The sequence below is a fragment of the Gymnoscopelus braueri genome (assembly GCF_963280865.1).
Source record: "Gymnoscopelus braueri genome assembly, chromosome: 4".
NCBI classification, from domain to species: domain Eukaryota; kingdom Metazoa; phylum Chordata; class Actinopteri; order Myctophiformes; family Myctophidae; genus Gymnoscopelus; species Gymnoscopelus braueri.
This window is the reverse complement of record NC_137605.1, coordinates 13,558,183-13,574,816: the sequence shown is the minus strand read 5'-3', so window position 1 is coordinate 13,574,816 and position 16,634 is coordinate 13,558,183. Positions and strand designations below refer to the sequence as shown.

The 16,634-nt window shown below is 44.6% G+C and overlaps 1 protein-coding gene across 1 annotated transcript; it reads right to left on the bottom strand.

Annotated features, from left to right (window-relative positions):
- Positions 1-458: 458 nt before the first annotated feature.
- LOC308083446 (stress-induced-phosphoprotein 1-like) lies at positions 459-2,084 on the bottom strand (the record flags this gene model as incomplete). The annotated part of the gene is made up of 1 exon (XM_080425760.1): positions 459-2,084. One exon carries the CDS (start codon positions 2,082-2,084, stop codon positions 459-461), a length of 1,626 nt encoding a protein of 541 aa, XP_080281886.1.
- Between the last annotated feature and the right edge of the window lie 14,550 nt (positions 2,085-16,634).

The window sequence follows — 16,634 nt, the reverse complement described above, 5'->3', positions numbered from 1 at the left end:
CAAAAGAGAACTATGTGGGCCATAAGAACAATGAACGGCAACAAGTTGTGACCTTTTTTTTTCTTATTTTTAAGCGATGATTTAGAACCCAATCACAGATTCTGTTCTTTTTAGTTCAAGACAACATTTTTTAATGTATTTTTACTTTTTCCAAGCCTTGTGAGAAGTGAACTTTGACTGTGTGGTTGATTTTACACTAGATGTGAAAAGGGGTGCTGCTGGTTGATGATCTATCAATACTGTTTTCTTGGGCGAATATGTGATTTTCAAGTGTTGTAGATGACACAACAAGACAAGTCTTAAAATGTAAAAGGTTAGGAAACATGGAAACAAACGCACAGGTCAAAGTCCGAAGCGACAGTATCATCTTTGAAGCCAGAGGAAGAAGGAGGTGCAGTATATTAAGTGAATGGCTTTTTGTGCCACTCTCTTCTTTTATCCTTCAGTCTTCTTTCCCCTCATCTCCGAAACTGTACCAGTCCCACGTCCATTAGCTTTTGAAGCTTCTGAGCGATAGCTGGATTCTTTAAGTGATCTTTGATTGCCTGAGGGTCCTTCTGCATCTGGTCCAGGATCAAACGCATGGCCGGGTCATTCAGGATCTGCTGCACCTCCGGGTTGGACTCAGCCCTGCGTTGCACCTCCTCGGGGGTGTCGTTCCTCGACGCCTGGCTCATCACACACCGCTGGATGCCTTCTTTGGCTTCCTTTGAGGACGAGTCGAGCTCCAGGGCCTTGTGGTAGGCGTCCATAGCTTTGGAATACTCTTTCATGACTTCCAAGACGCCTGCCTTGCGCATGTAGCCTTTGATGAAGGTGGGGTCGAGTGCGATGCAGTCTTCGCAGTCCTTCAAGGCGTGCGGCAACTCCAACAGTTTTGTGTAGCAGGCGGCTCTGTTGCTAAACGGCTTGGCGTCGTTTGGGTTCCTCTTGATGGCCTCGGAGTAATGTTTTATGGCCAGGGGATAATCTCCTTTTTTGAAGGCTTCGTTGCCCTTGTTCTTCTCCTCCAGAGCCAGGTCGGGGTTGACGTAGGCCAGTTTCACCTGTTCCTTCACCATCTTCTCCGCCTGCTGACACTTCTTCAGAACAGCTGGGGTGCGATGCTCCGTTAGACTCTTGTTAAAATACTGAATCGCCTCCATGTATCTCTCCTGCTTGAAGTAAGAGTTGCCGATTCTAGCCAGGGCTTTAGCGATCTCCCGGAAGTCCTCTCGGTTCTCTCTGCCCACGTCGATGGCCTTCTCACACAGCTCTCTGCACTTCTCCATCTCACCCTTCTCAAAGTACACCGCCGCTTGATTCGAAACGTACGTCATGTTGGTCGGGTCGTGATTGATCGCCGCTTCATAGTGTTGTAGTGCTGTGTCGAAGTCCTTCTTCTTGTACGCGGCGTTCCCAAGCTCTTTTTCCATCAGCGCCTTGCTCTTGTTCTCGGGCAGATCCTCCTTGGGAGGGGGCGGTGGTGGCTTAGTGTCTTTGGGTTTGGGGGGCGTCGGGAAGGTCTTGTCCTCTGCTCTGTCCAGGTTGATCCCCAGCAGCACTGACAGCGTGGTCAGCACTCGGGGATCCTGCAGCTTGGTGCCAAGCTCGGCCGGCTTGTCCTTCCTGAGCTGCTCCAGTAGATCCATGTAGCTTGGATCCGACAACAGCTCCCGTGTTCGAGGGTCAGCCTCCAGCTTCACATACAGGTCCGGTGTGTCGAAGGGGTTCATCCTCTTTTTCGGCTCTGCTAGCCGAGCCTCGATCTTCTTCAGCCCCTCCTTCAGCTGCGGATTGTTTGGTTCTTGTCCGAGTCCATCTTGGTACGTCACTCTGGCATCCTCCAGCCTCCCCAGGTACTCCAGGGCTGTTGCCTTCCGAGAGTAACCTTTGCCCCAGTCAGGTTTGATCTTGATGGTCTGACAGGCGTCCTTGAGAGCGTTCTCGTAGTCGGCTTTCCGGGCGTACGCGGCTGAGCGGTTGCTGAAGAGGACGTGGCTGGACGGGTCGAGGTCCACAGCTTGAGTGTAGCAGTTTATGGCCTGGTCTAGGTTCCCCGCACTCAGGGCCTGGTTGCCCTGCTCTTTCAACTCTGAAGCCATGATGTTCTTACCTCAAACTAACCATAACTCCCAGCAATTCTACCCTTAAATAGGATTTGGTGATGTCATGGCTGACGTCATTGGGCCAAACCAAAATGGAGGGGTTCATATATTAGGAGTCCACATATTAGGAGTCCACTACCAAATGGACCCTAATTTTGACAAAAATGTCCAGCACATGCACCAGCATGTTAATGACCGCTGATCAGAGCTCAATGCCTTACCCAAGGAGACGCGGCTTGTGTCTGTGTCGCGTTTTAAGTCCCTTCCGAAAACTCACCTTTTATAAAGCTGCTTTCAACTCCCAGCTCTCTTAGCTTTGAATGCATTTCTTGTTGCCAGACCCAAGGGGTCGGCCTACATGAGGCTTTGTACCTGTTTTCTCCATACATGGGCATGCCCCCTTTGTCCTTAGGCCCCAGCCATAAAAGTCTGTCCCCCTTCCGTCCATACATGGACATGTTTTGTACCTGTTTTCTCCATACATGGGCATGCCCCCTTTGCAAGAGTATGTTTTACCCTCTGTCCGTCCGTGTGTGTGTCCGTCCGCTCACAGCTAACATTGGTCAAGCTTCACGTGACATCACAATGTGTAATATAAATAGGTAGGACAGGATTCATCAGGAACAGTACTTTCTTTTACCACCTCGCCTGGCGGAGACCTGTGCTCCGAGGTGCACATTTTCTAGTTATATTTGTGTTGCAGCCGTACAGATTCACCATGACATACACCTGTGATCCGCACGTTTGAGGGATATAGCCTACACACCCCTTTTGTGAATTGCACGTCGGTTTTAGCTTACAGAAAATACACCTTCCTTTAGGAACTTTATTTACACCTTATTTACGACCAGCTTTCTGAATCGGTGCCATTGTTCTTAAAAGGTGCTATACAAATAGAGCTTATTATTCAAATTCCACACACTGGTTCTCAGCTCCACGTTGCCTATGTATCTATGCTCAACGGTTCGATCACAAGATCTTCATCAGGAAAGATGCAAACTTTATTATCGTTCATTGCTGAGATGGCTGAATGCAGCGGGTCGTAACCATGCCGGCTTGTGGTGGACATTTTCGCCAAACACTTTTTTTTTGCCACAAATATACAACATGAGTGGTCAATAATACTACCAGAAACACATAGACCTAAATGCATGCTAGTGGACTCCTACTGTCTATGCCAACGTGCTACACGTTAGAAAATGATAGTATCTCTGCATTAATTATATGAGAGTCCCACCTATTCGGGAAAAAACCTGGAGACTGGCAAGTCAGTCACTGTACAGTATAATGGAATGCAGATCAACAATTCTACAATAAAAAACTAACAGTAAAACTAATACAAACTAAACTAACAAACTCACTTTAAAAACTAATACAAACTAAATTGAATACAGAAACGAAAAACTAATGAAAAATCCAAAGCCGTAATAACCTTGGACGGTGCTGATTATTTATTTGATAAGTTCCTCTGATTAAAAGGCACAGATAATGGAAGTATTGAAAGTGGAGTCTGCTCCTGAAATTGCCTCTGAAGTCTTCAAGAGCTTATCGAAGATCAAGATGAGAATCCTTTTCAGACCTTTTCAGAGAGTGAAAAGGAACACGGTATTCTCATGCCGATTACGCAGAGATGGAAGAAAAGACCTTTTGAAAAGAAATATCTCATCATGCCACGTGATCAGGTGATTGATTCCTTTCTGCATGGAAAATACAAGCAGGTGCTATGGTGTAAAGTACATTTACTCAAGTACTGTACTGAAGTACAATTTTGAGGTATTTTTTTTACTTTACTGGAGTATTTTCAGTACTTTTACTTCGACTCCACTACATCTCAGAGGCAAATATTGTACTTTTACTCCACTACAATTGTTTGACAACTTTAGTTACTAGTCACTTTGTCAATTTTGATTATTATTACAAAACATACATTGCCCACTTCAGCCCTATATACATTTCGCCCATTTGAAAATATCAGATCTACAAGCTCACGATGCGACACATTGTGAGCTTGTAGATCTGAAAACTTGAAATGGGACATTCTGCATAATGAGTACTTTCTACTTTTGGTACTTTAAGTACATTTTGATACCAATACCTTTGTACTTTTACTCAGTACATTTTGAATTCCGGACTTTTACGAGTACATTGCAGTATTGATACTTTTACAGTAAAACACGTGAGTACATTTTTAACCACTGAGCAGGTGTTTCATTCATTACACCTGTGAACACTGGTGGAAGAAGTACTCAGATTTGTTTTACTAAGTTAAATTATCTATACCGCAATATAGAAATGCTCTGCTGCAAGTAAAAGTTATGTATTAAAAATGTACCTGAGTAAAAGTTCCAAAGTATTGGAGTCAGAATATACTTAAAGCACTATGTAACTTTATTTAAATGAAAAAAAAAAAAATTGTGTCCAATCTGTATGGTAGAGTATGTTACTACAATATAACAATTGAGGTGGTTGTATTTTGTCTCCCTGCTCTCCTCTCCTGGTACTTCCCACCACTAGTCTAGGACCTGGCTAAGATATGTATGCACTTAATTTAGGAGAGATTATCTCAACTGTTCTTGGCTAATATGACCCCAAGGAACAACTTAGTAACTATGAGAAATTCTCTATCCGGGGCGAAATACTCGGAAATGACCACGCCCCTTTTAAAATGACCGCCACTTCAAACATGGCTCTATCTTTTAAACCGTTGGAGCTACAGATTTTCTGAGGTGCTCAAAATGTTCACTATATATGGTTAGTGAAAAATAGAAAAGTGTAAAATGTCAAATTTTATATTTTATTACAGAACAGCTAAAACAAACGGCTAAAAACTGTCAACTTATTACAGTCCAGGGCCATAAGAATATTTTTGCGTGAATCAATCTAAAAGCACCAAATGTGTCCCAGATATAACCCAGGGCATGCTCTGATGATGTAGCAAGGATGCCCGAGCCATCTGCCCGAGCCACTATGATGAGCCTTCAGGATCATCATAGTGGCCAAATCCAATATGGCCGCCACCAGAAAAAAGGTTTTGGCTATGTTTGAACCAGATGAGCTACAAATGCAAACTTGGTGTCTAAATCATGTTTTTTGACCATTAGAAACATGTTGGAATGCTTATCTTAATGATTTAATCTATCTAGAGGACTCTAATGTGCATATCACATATATGGCCACTATGTTATGAAACAACCAATGTATCTTCCAGATGTAATTTTATTGAAACAATAGAATGATTTAGAGTAGAACTCATTCCTAATTATACAGCTAGTGCAGTATGTGCAACAATGCACAGCATAAATGTAATCCTATCATAGGATGTATAGAATTTGAACAATCTGTATTATTGTACATTGTACATAATTGTCTTGGTGTTACAACAGCAACAGAACTGATACATACATTCAGCATGTCAAAAGGCCATTACATCCCAGATTTAAGTACGTTGGGCTGGTATTGGGACTCCATGACTAAGACTTGGGAACCTTACTGGACCCATCTTGCAGATGCCAGTAAAGCTTGCACCATCCTCCTCCACCGTGGCTTCCAAAGTCATGTAGTGGACATAAAGCAAATTATGCGAAGCTGGAGTCCGTTGCACCTCGATATAGAAGTTGTATGATTAGAACAAAAAAAATCTGTGATTCTAATATAAACATAATATTGTTAAAATTCTATACACCTTTGACTAGTATGATATTATTCAATTTATACTGAGCATTGCTCTGCATATACTGTACTGGCTGTTGCTGTATAATTTGGGTTCAACTCATATTCTATTGTTTCAACATCTGTACACAGGTTGTTTCTTTTCTTCAGTTTGATCTTAACTCATTCCAACAACTCTACACTCAAATCTGGATGAAACTTTATGTTTACATTTTTGATATAGGCCATATTTGTAATAAGCAAATCAGAGTGCTCTAGATGGCTTCAATCAATAATATGAGCATTCTAATGTGTTTTTAATGCTCAAAAAGTATAACATAGACACCAAGTTTGCAAAAATGTAAAAAAGTAAAACTAATTGTCAGATAGTCCCATCTTTGAAATATGCAAAATAGAGGTCCAGCCACACCCAGTCATAAAGATAAGCGTTCCGATTTCAGATGTTTCTAATTGTCAAAAAACATGATTTAGACACCAAGTTTGCATTCATAGCTCATCTGGTTCAAAAGTTATAGACAAAACCTTTTTCAGGTAGCGGCCATATTGGATTTGGCCACTATGATGACCTGTAGGGTTGCTGGCTCAGGCACGGGTTTCCCAAACATGAGTATTCTGAACATTTTGAGCACCTCAGAAAATCTGTTGCTCCAACGGTTTAGAAGATAGTGCCATGTTGGAAGTGTGGTCATTTTAAAAAGGGCGTGGTCATTTTCGGGTATTTCGCCCCGGATAGAGAATTTCTCATAGTTCCTAAGTTGTTCCCTGGGGTCATATTAGCCAAAAACAGTTGAGATATTCTCTCATAAATTAAGTGCATACATATCTTAGCCTTAGCCAGGTCCTCTACTACACTGGATACCCATTACCCAGGGATGAACAAAAAAAAAAGACAGTTTGAAATGAAACATCTCAACTCCCCCCCCCCCCCCCCCCCCTCCACACACACGCACGCACACACGCACGCGCACGAACCAGGTGATTAATTCCTTTCAAGCACAGGAAAGTACAAGCAGGTTTTTCATTACACCTGCAGGTTGGGTTTAATCCCCCACCGCCCAAAGCTCATCACTGAAGAAGAGAGTCCCGAGAGAGAGAGAGAGAGAGAGGGTCTGTCAAGCACCTGGGACGATGAGTGGCATGCTCTGCCTCCGGCACACTCACTCTAATGAAGGAGAGAACGGAATTAATCACAGCAAATTGGCCCACTAGCGAGCCTTGCATAAATCTGTCACAACATCCATAATTCCGTGCCTGCTTTTCTTCTCGTATACGTCCGGCCCCCCTTTGATGGCAGGTTGTGTTTCATCAAGCTCTCTTGAGTGAGTCAGGCCACAACCTTTTTGTTTTGTGTGTGGAAAATGATATATATATTTAAATAATGCGCTGTTGTCTGAAACCCCGGTAAATGACAAAGTTCACATTTAGATTAGACTATTCATGGCCCTGGAATCAGAATCACGTTATTGTCACATCACAAGGGGTGGGTGTGTGGGTGTGGGGGGCGGGTTAGAGAGGGAGCTCAGCAAGGACAAGAAAAACATTGGAGCGAAACAGTTCAAAAGAGAAATTGGAGTTATACATATTACACTAATCATAAAAGAGAGGTGGATTTTTATTTTCACATTTACTTTTGGTGAATGGTAAACCAACATAGCAAAGTAGGCTAGTCCTCCTATAGGGAACAAATCTCCACATGTAATGAAGGAGGGTAGTAATCCAAACCTAAAGGAAAAACAGTCCATCAAAGGAAAGCGTCCCAGTGTGGCAGACTGCCAGGCCAGCCAAGTGACACAGGCCCTTGAATATCCCTCGCCTGCTTTGTGAATTATTTATACAGCGTGGATCTGTGGATCTGCTGGAGTCTTGCTGTGTGTGTGTGTGTGTGGGGAGCTAATCTCGCAAACTGCTGGACCGATCAGTGCCAGATGTTTTGCGCACTATTTATTTTCACATTAAACTTTTTGGAAGAAAGGCCGATGCACACCTAATGTTGACGACAGGTGCGTATAGGGACAAAAGGAGAGTCCCAGAGCACAATGAGAAAGGCCCTGCACACGGTTTAGAACGTGCATAAATCGTTATTATAGAACGACGGTCCAGTCCTTAGACCTTCATCAGGACAAACATAATATATTTGAAAATATTGCACGTTCATTTTGTAATGTAAGTCAGTTGGGGATGTAACCTTGTAATGCAAGTCAATGGGGAATTGGGGATGTTGTAACCTTGCCCAAATTTAGAGCTGTGTATGTCATACATTATGTCATGGATGAGTGACGTCACGCAGGCTGGCCACGTGACATCAGTCTGACATCACCTTTGATGGATGCTGTTCCACATGATTCCGTTTATTCCAATATAATTTCGTTGCATGCTGTAATCTGGATCAGTGGTTCTGATGTCAATGACCCCCATAAGAGAAATAAATAAATTCCAAATTTTTATTCCACAATTTTATTTCAAGCTTTTAAAAAAAGCCCCCCCCCCCCAAGGACCCCCTAAGTGTCTTTGGAGGTGGAAAACTGTGGGCGAAGCATGTTGGCAGTGCGCTATGCTTTGCAAGCTGTTCTGTTGTACTGCACAAACAAAAATGCAAATTTGTAAAACCGAAATGTAGTATTTGGCTGCAGGCTGCAGGTTTTGTAGAGAGACTCCATAAGAGAAGATTTGTGTTAAACCTTTCCAAAATTATTCGAAATGGCTCAACATTTTTCTTGGTTTATCAAGTCTTGACAATAGCAGAGCTACAAGCTTGTGACCTTGTAGATCGGCTGTTTCGAATAGCTGAAGTATAAAATAGGGTTAAAGTGGTTCAACGTACAGTATAGTGATGCTATCCTCCTATCCTCCTATAATCCTCCTATAATTTGACTAACCTCTGTCTGTCTGTCTTGGGTCGTGTCTTCGTCTGTGCCCGATCAAACTGCGCATGCGTCGCATCCAATCCAGCCGCGACACACTGTTGCCCGTGTGTGTGTGTGTGTGTGTGTGTGTGTGTGTGTGTGTGTGTGTGTGCGCGCACACGCTGGCTCTGTGTGTGCGCATGCGTCGCATCTACAGCCCCACAGCGTTACACTGTTGCACACACAGAACACTCGCCTCCGCGGCCGTGTATGCACGTTCGGGAGGCACGTGTCAAAATGTACATTATTTGTGTTCGCGCGACGGCCGCGTATGTGTGTTCGCGACGGGGGACAGCTCTGGCCGCATGAGGGTGTGTGCGTGTGCTCGCGACGGGTTGCGTGTGTGTTGGCGACGGGGGACGGCTCCGGTGGGGGGGCCGCAACGGGACACGCGAGAGGAGGGGGGGTCCTACGGGACGGGACGTGCAATAACCCCACGTTTGCAACTACTTTTGCCTGCGCACCTCACTTCCTAGACCTCACTATGGTCTAGTATTAACTAATTTAGCTAATTCCCCGGACCCCACTTTGAGAACCACAGTACAATCACAATAGTAATAGTACAATATTTGTCTTTGAAATGTAGTGGAGTGAAAGTCATAAAAGTATCCCAAATACTCAAGTAAAGTACATATACACAAACAATTTACTTAAGTACAGTAAATGTACCACCACTATAAACAGCACTCATCTGTTGCCCTGGTAGTATCATGGTAGATGCTGTTTGCATCATTTGCCCTTTTGAAAAGCCCTGTAATACTAGTAATTTTGAGCGAGCACACACACGTTTGTGGCAGTGTGTGTGCACGGCAAACCAAACGGGGCTTTATTGGGAAATAAATGACCCGTTTCTTTCCAACATCGTATCCCCATCTCCCCCAGGCCACCGATCCCCCATGGCCCTCACACTCACACACCGGGCCTGTAATTACAGCAGATTGCATTGATGGATGGACTCACTCCATCCAGCTGGTCTGAAGGCTTCTTCTGCAGCTGTGAGTCCTGGCCTGTAGTGAAGGACAACACCTGTGGAGGCAGCTGGAAGGAGCTGACACTCTCCTGGGTGGCAGTGCGGGAATAAAGTACTATTTTTTTTTAAATTTACTGTAGATCATTGGTTCTCAAAGTGGGATCCGGGGACCCCCAGGGGTCGTTGGGGGGGGGGGGGGGGGGACTAGGGGGTCCCCAGCAAAATGTGTTAATAAAGCGTCACAATCATTTGAACCCCTTTATCCATATGTTATACTTTGGCTTTTCAAAAATAGCAGATCTACAAGTTCATAGCTGAGCTTGTAGATCTGCTATTTTTGAAAAGAAATATATGGTCCCTGGAACCATATATTTAGAGATGGGGGTCCGCGGCCAAATACATATCATTTTGGGGGTCCTTGACATGAAAAAGTTTGAGAACCACTGCTGTAGATCACCGTTTCCCAGGCAGTTGGTAGGACTCTGGACCTAATTGTTATGGTGACAGTAAATATCTCCTTTTTTGTGTCTTGGTTTTGCAAAATATTAAAAAAATTAAAATAAAACAAAAAAATCACAACCTTTCATCAATTAAATGAATTCCAACATATTTCAAAGATATTTCATGAATAAAATAAATCCATAAATAAAAATGGTGAAAGAAGCTACTATTGTCCCTAGTTTGGGTCCTGGGCAAACACATAATTTCTCTTTTGGGTCTTGAGCTAAAAGGTTTGGGAACCAGTGCTGTAGATAAAAGTAGTGTGACACCCACAAGTGTATGTGCACAATTGTGATGTTATTTATTTCATTTTGTGTATTTGCATTGTAAGAGGCCAAATCCATATGTGTTTTGTGTTCAACTAATAGTAATAGTAGTTACTTAGTCACGCCACCAGGGGGAGTATCGCCCTAGGGTGAGCCATGGTTTGTGTGATATTATGGACCTCTGAGGCTTCCGTTCTTCAGACAGACTACAGCCTGCTTTGAAGAACAACCTAACGTCTCTTGTCTATATATATTCCCTGTACAAAACAGGTTAGTAACATGTGCAAAAGCATCACAACTTATTTCAAAGGACTCATAAGCCTTTCTTCTTTTGTTTGGTCAAAGACTGATCCAGAGATATTGTGTTTTGGTTAAGTTTAAGACATGGGAAAAGTGCATTGAATGAATGACTGATTCTAAAATGGTGGCCTTGTTTATTTTCTATGTAAAAACGGCAGCTCCCTGACATAAGTGCCTTAACTCCACAGTTTACTAGTGTTTGGTGTAATATTGCAAATGTTTATGGAAGGTTTTGTGATATTTTTGGGAACAAGTATTTTGATTAATTGTTTATGTGTGTTCTTTATAACAACGTTCTGTATGCAGTAAGACTGTGAAAACTAAACAATACAAGGTTTAAAAACAGTACTACAGTACTAGCTCCATAAAGAACCTCTCACTCCGCTATACAGCTCCGAGATGAGGTTCTATGTCGTTACCTTCCAGAATCGGGTGGACGTCCGCCAAGGCTCCGCTGTTTACCCTTTTGTATACGTCGTATCCCAAAACTAATGGTAGATTCCAAGCCGCACGGATGTTTAAAGTTTGGTTCGGCGCATACAATTTTAGGAACGGAGCGAAACTACCCGTTTAAATCGCTTATTTAGTCAGCCTGTGGCCATGTTTCCCATTCAACCCGGAAAACCCCCCTACGTCCGCTGCCAGTACTGCTCCCGGTTTGGCTACAATGGGAAACATGTGCGGACGTCCACCCGATTCTGGAAGGTAACGACATAGAACCTCATCTCGGAGCTGTATAGCGGAGTGAGAGGTTCTTTATGGAGCTACTACAGTACTAGCAGTACTATAAGTAACCTACAGAGACTGGTTAAAGCAGTATTAAGAAGAATGTGACTTCCAGAGCACATATTGTATTGTGTAAGCAGTATTATTGGTGAAATGTGACAACATAAAATAGACCAATATGTAGCAATGGTATTCTACCAGTAACAGTTTATGGTAAATTGTGAAATGTGAATTGATGAATATGTGATTATTGAGAATATGAGAGATGATTGAATTTAAAGAGAGAAAAAGAGAAAAGACGTGAATATATGATTCTGTGAATAAATCAGACAGACTACAGCCTGCTTTGAAGAACAACCTAACGTCTCTTGTCTATATATATTCCCTGTACAAAACAGGACACATCTTCTGCTAACGGGTAACTCATTCCTGAGGCCTGTAACAGAATTTTGGGGGCTCGTCCGGGATCGGCATCAGACCTGAGGGGATGCTGATCTAACCTACAAACCCAGGGCAGACATCACAGCGCCGGCGTGGTGGAGTGACGGGTGTGCAACTGAGGCAGCTACGGGACCACTGTGTGTGAGAGGGACCCTAGCTGGAGGAGTGCAGCACAGCTTGACCAACATCACAGGACCAGCATGCTGGAGCGGCAGACGTGCGACTGAGGCAGCATCGGGACCACTGCGTGTGAGAGGGACCCCAGCTGGAGGACTGCAGCACAGCTCGCCCAACAGTACTGAACTGTGACTGTGAAACGTTGCCAAAGGAAGACTACAAACTGTGTATCGTGTCAGCGCAGCTGGACGAAGATTGCGAACTGTGTATCGTGTCAGCGCAGCTAGACGAAGATTGCGAATTGCGAAACGTGCCAGTGCAGCTGGACGAAGATAGCGAACTGTGAAACGTGCCGGAGCAGCCGGACGAAGACCACTAGACTTTGAAACGCTGCTGAATGAGAGAAACATGTCAGGCAACGAAAGGAAAGAACTGACATGGGAGATAAAGAAACGGCTTCACAAGCTGACATCAGAGGAACTCTTCGAGGTCGTTGAGAACATCACACCAGTACCAGATGTCGACTCTGCAAGGGTAACTAAGGGTGATGAGGAGAGTTGTTTTGATTATATCTGTACTTACTTGAATTGTAAAACACTGCTTGAATCTGAGGATCAGGGTCTTTCACATTTGTTGTCTTTAAGGGATGTTGTTAATGAGATCATTGCTCTTCGTTACACACTACCTACACCTGCTAAAATAATTAGTCCGGGTACGGGGGGTAAGGTAGCTGACACATCTCCTACTGAGCCTGCTGATCCACAGGCAGTTGAGTATCAAACGTTAATGGCTAATTATGAGGCTTTGGGCAAGAAATTAGCTGAATGTAGGACCACACCAGCCCAACACACACCTACCTCCACTGTTTCACCACCATCAGATCTCAGTGCAGGGATTATAGCTCAGGACCATTCTACCACAGACCCATCACACAGCCGGCCTGACAGTATGGTTTCCCTTAGAGACTTATCATTCCTGCAACGCAGAGAATTCAAAATCCATGGGGATCAGGTGGGGGACAGCACGTCAGACATCAGCTACCATGAGCTCTGTAAGCAGATCGATGGGGGGCAGAAAGGAAAGCATCCATAGAGTGAGATCATCCAGGGTGTTCTACGCATTGTCAAGCCAGGACAGTTTAAGGACATGCTTATTAACAAGGATGATTTAACCCTTAGTGAGCTCAAGAGCTTCATGCGTTCACACTTGAGTGAAAAGAGTGGAAGTGAGTTATTTCAGGAGTTGATGAGCACTAAACAATTTGAGCAGGAAAGTCCCCAACAATTTCTGTACAGGATGATAGGACTGAAGCAGAAAGTCATGTTTGCATCCAGACAGGGTAACATGGACATTGAATATGAACCTCGCACAGTCCAGACTGTTTTCTTACGTACAGTTCATCAGGGCCTTCTCCCCAAGTACAGTGATATCCGCACTGAACTCAAACCCCTTTTGTCTGATTACACTGTGTCAGATGAGTCACTGATAAGACGGGTGAACAAAGTATGCAGTGAAGAGAATGAGAGACAGCGAAGACTGGGACATGGCCCTCGCCAAAAAGTAACGCATGCTCACAGTGCTCAACTCGAGAATAATGACACTGAAAAACAACCTGAAAACAAGGCAAAGCGTAAAAATAATGTGATGGAAGAATTGAATGCCAAAGTTGATGCTCTCACTAAATTGGTTGAGTCTCTCACAGCTGTTAAGACCCCAGAACAACCCTGTCAGTGTGCCCATACAAAGCCAAAGCCCAGACCAACAGCAAGGCCATACGGATGTCCTAAGTGTATTGAGAAAGGCTTAAGCTCATCATGCAACCATTGTTTCGCATGTGGGGAAGCAGGTCACAGGGCACTAGGATGTCTTAAAAGGGGGCAGACCAAAAATACTAGTCATTCCTCTGCTGACGCCCATGCCCTAAGCAGCAGTGAACAGCAATGCTCCACAGAGGCAGAGCGGCCACGAGAAAATCAAGCCCATGTTAAAACCAACTTTGTGACCCCCTCACCCATGAACAAAGAGACTGAAATCCGTGAAAGAGTGGCCCAGTTAGTGGGAAGGAAATGTAACATCAAGTGCTATATAAATGGCTATGCAATGGACTGTTTATTTGACACAGGTGCCCAAGTGAGTCTCCTCGATCGTCAGTGGGTAAAGACCTACCTTCCTGATCACAAAGTGCTAGTCCATTGGCTGAACTAATAGGACGACAGCCTCTCAGTGTGATGGCTGTCAATGGGGAACCGTTGCCGTATGACGGCTGGGTGGGAGTGATGGTTAGTCTCCCAGACAACAGTGACCCCAGTCTGACAATACAAGTGCCCTTCCTGGTTAGTAGTGTGCCCATGGACTGCCCCCTAATTGGTTTCAATGTGATAGAGCAGCTGATATTGGGACCAGAGGGTGGTGCTGACCTCATACCCACCCTTGTGAGCCTCCTGCGGGGTGCAATGAACCTCCAAGATGACAAAGCCAGTGCACTAGTCAGCTTTGTTCAGACCAAATTCACCAACGGGGACAAAGTCAGTCGAAGTGTGTTGAGAGTGGGACTGCATGATGTAGTCATTCCAGCAGGTCAGGTCAGACATGTGAAGTGTAGAGTTCCATTCCCCTTTGACACGTCTAACACATTTGTGCTCTTTGAACCCACTGAGAACAATCCACAGTTACAACAGCTGGATGTTGGCGACAGCCTTGTAGCAATCAGTCAGGCAAAAGTCCCCTATGTGAGAGTCCCCATTGGTAACCACACTAAGCATGAGGTGACCCTGTCCTGTAGAACAGTGCTAGGAAGCATTGAGCCAGTAGTTAAAATAGTACAAACTGACGAGGGAGGCCTGAAGTCCAGTAGCAGTCAGGAAGTCCCAAAGACTCAGCAGGACAAGGGGGGTAGTGTGGCAGAGCGGTGGGACCCACCAGTTGATGTAAGTCACTTAAGTGAAGAACAGCAGAAAGTTGCAAAGGAACTGTTAAGAGAGGAGTCAGCAGCATTCTCACGAGATGACAATGACATGGGGTGTATAACAAGTTTAGAAATGTCTATCACACTCAATGACAATAACCCTGTTCAGAAATCCTATGCCTCTATCCCCAAACCCCTGTACAAGGAGGTAAAGGAGTATATTGAGGATCTTCTTGCCAGAGGGTGGGTCGTGAAGTCTAAGTCCCCTTACTCAGCACCTGTCATCTGCGTGCGTAAGAAAGATGGCACACTCAGACTCTGTATCGATTACCGTCTCCTAAACCAGCGCACAGTCACAGATCGCCACCCCTTACAGAGAATCCAAGACCTCACAGACACCTTGGGTGGGTACAGTTGGTTCTCCATTCTAGATCAGGGGAAGGCGTACCACCAGGGGTTCATTGCTGAGGGGTCACGCCACTTGACTGCCTTCATCACCCCCTGGGGTCTGTTCGAGTGGGTGCGGATACCCTTTGGTTTGACCAACGCCCCTGCTGCGATTCAACGTAGTATGGAAGAAATGCTCGCCCCCCTGCGAGATGAGTGTTGTATCCCCTATTTAGATGACATACTGTGCTATGCCAAGACATTCGAGGACCACGTTGATGGACTGAGGAAAGTCCTTAGAGCTCTGCAGAGTCACGGAGTGAAACTCAGGCCCACAAAATGTGACCTGTTTAAACCTGAAGTGAGATATGTTGGACGGTTGGTTTCAGCCGAGGGCATCCGCATCGATCCTAAAGACTTGGAGGCGGTGTATGCCCTGAAGAATGAAACACCAGCCACTATTGGAGATGTTCGGAGGATAGCTGGATTCTTGAGCTACTATCGTTCCTATGTTCAAGATTTCTCCAGAGTGGCAAAACCCATCTATGAGCTCCTGCAGCAAAAGAGAAACCAAGAACAGCAGTCTCAGGAGAGGCACAGAGCACAGAAGGGAAAGGGTTCACAGTTGCCATCCAGAACTCCAGTTGAATGGACTGAGCAGCACCAAGAGACCCTGTGTAAGTTAATTGACCAGTTAGTGAATCCCCCTATTCTCGCCTACCCAGACTTCGAGCTGCCTTTCGTGCTCCACACGGATGCATCCGATAAGGGACTTGGAGCTGTCCTGTACCAACGCCAGAATGGGAGGCGGTGCTGAAATAGTAAACAACGAAAGCTAGCTCCACTCGTATTTAGTCTAGTAACCAGATGAAACTATTCTTAACATATCTTTCTTTCCAACAAAAGCTTTAAGGGCAATTGTTTGTTCATCTTTTTGAAAAGAAATATTTTCTAACGCGTTTACTACCGATGCTATGGCGGCGTCCATCTTTGTTGTGAAAAACTGAAAATGAGTCTCCTGCATTGTACGTCATTGCTCCAAATAAGGTGATAAGCCCGCCCACATTTGGATACTGGGCCCTGATTGGTCCCTCACGACTTCGGAGGGAGAGAAATGAAATCTCTATTGAGGGGGGCCAGACCTAATCTGCCGAGGGCTAAAGTGCGATGCAATTTTGCAAAGACAGATTCGTCTGGAACCAGGCTAATTGTCCATATTCACACGGCGGCCATTTTGGAATTTAACATTGCGTTGCTGTGGCAACTGGGGTGGCATTTCATTGACTTAATGGCAATATGGCTGCCGTATGAATATGGTCTATTAAATCACACAACCCCCAAAACCTTTTGTGGCGGACCGAC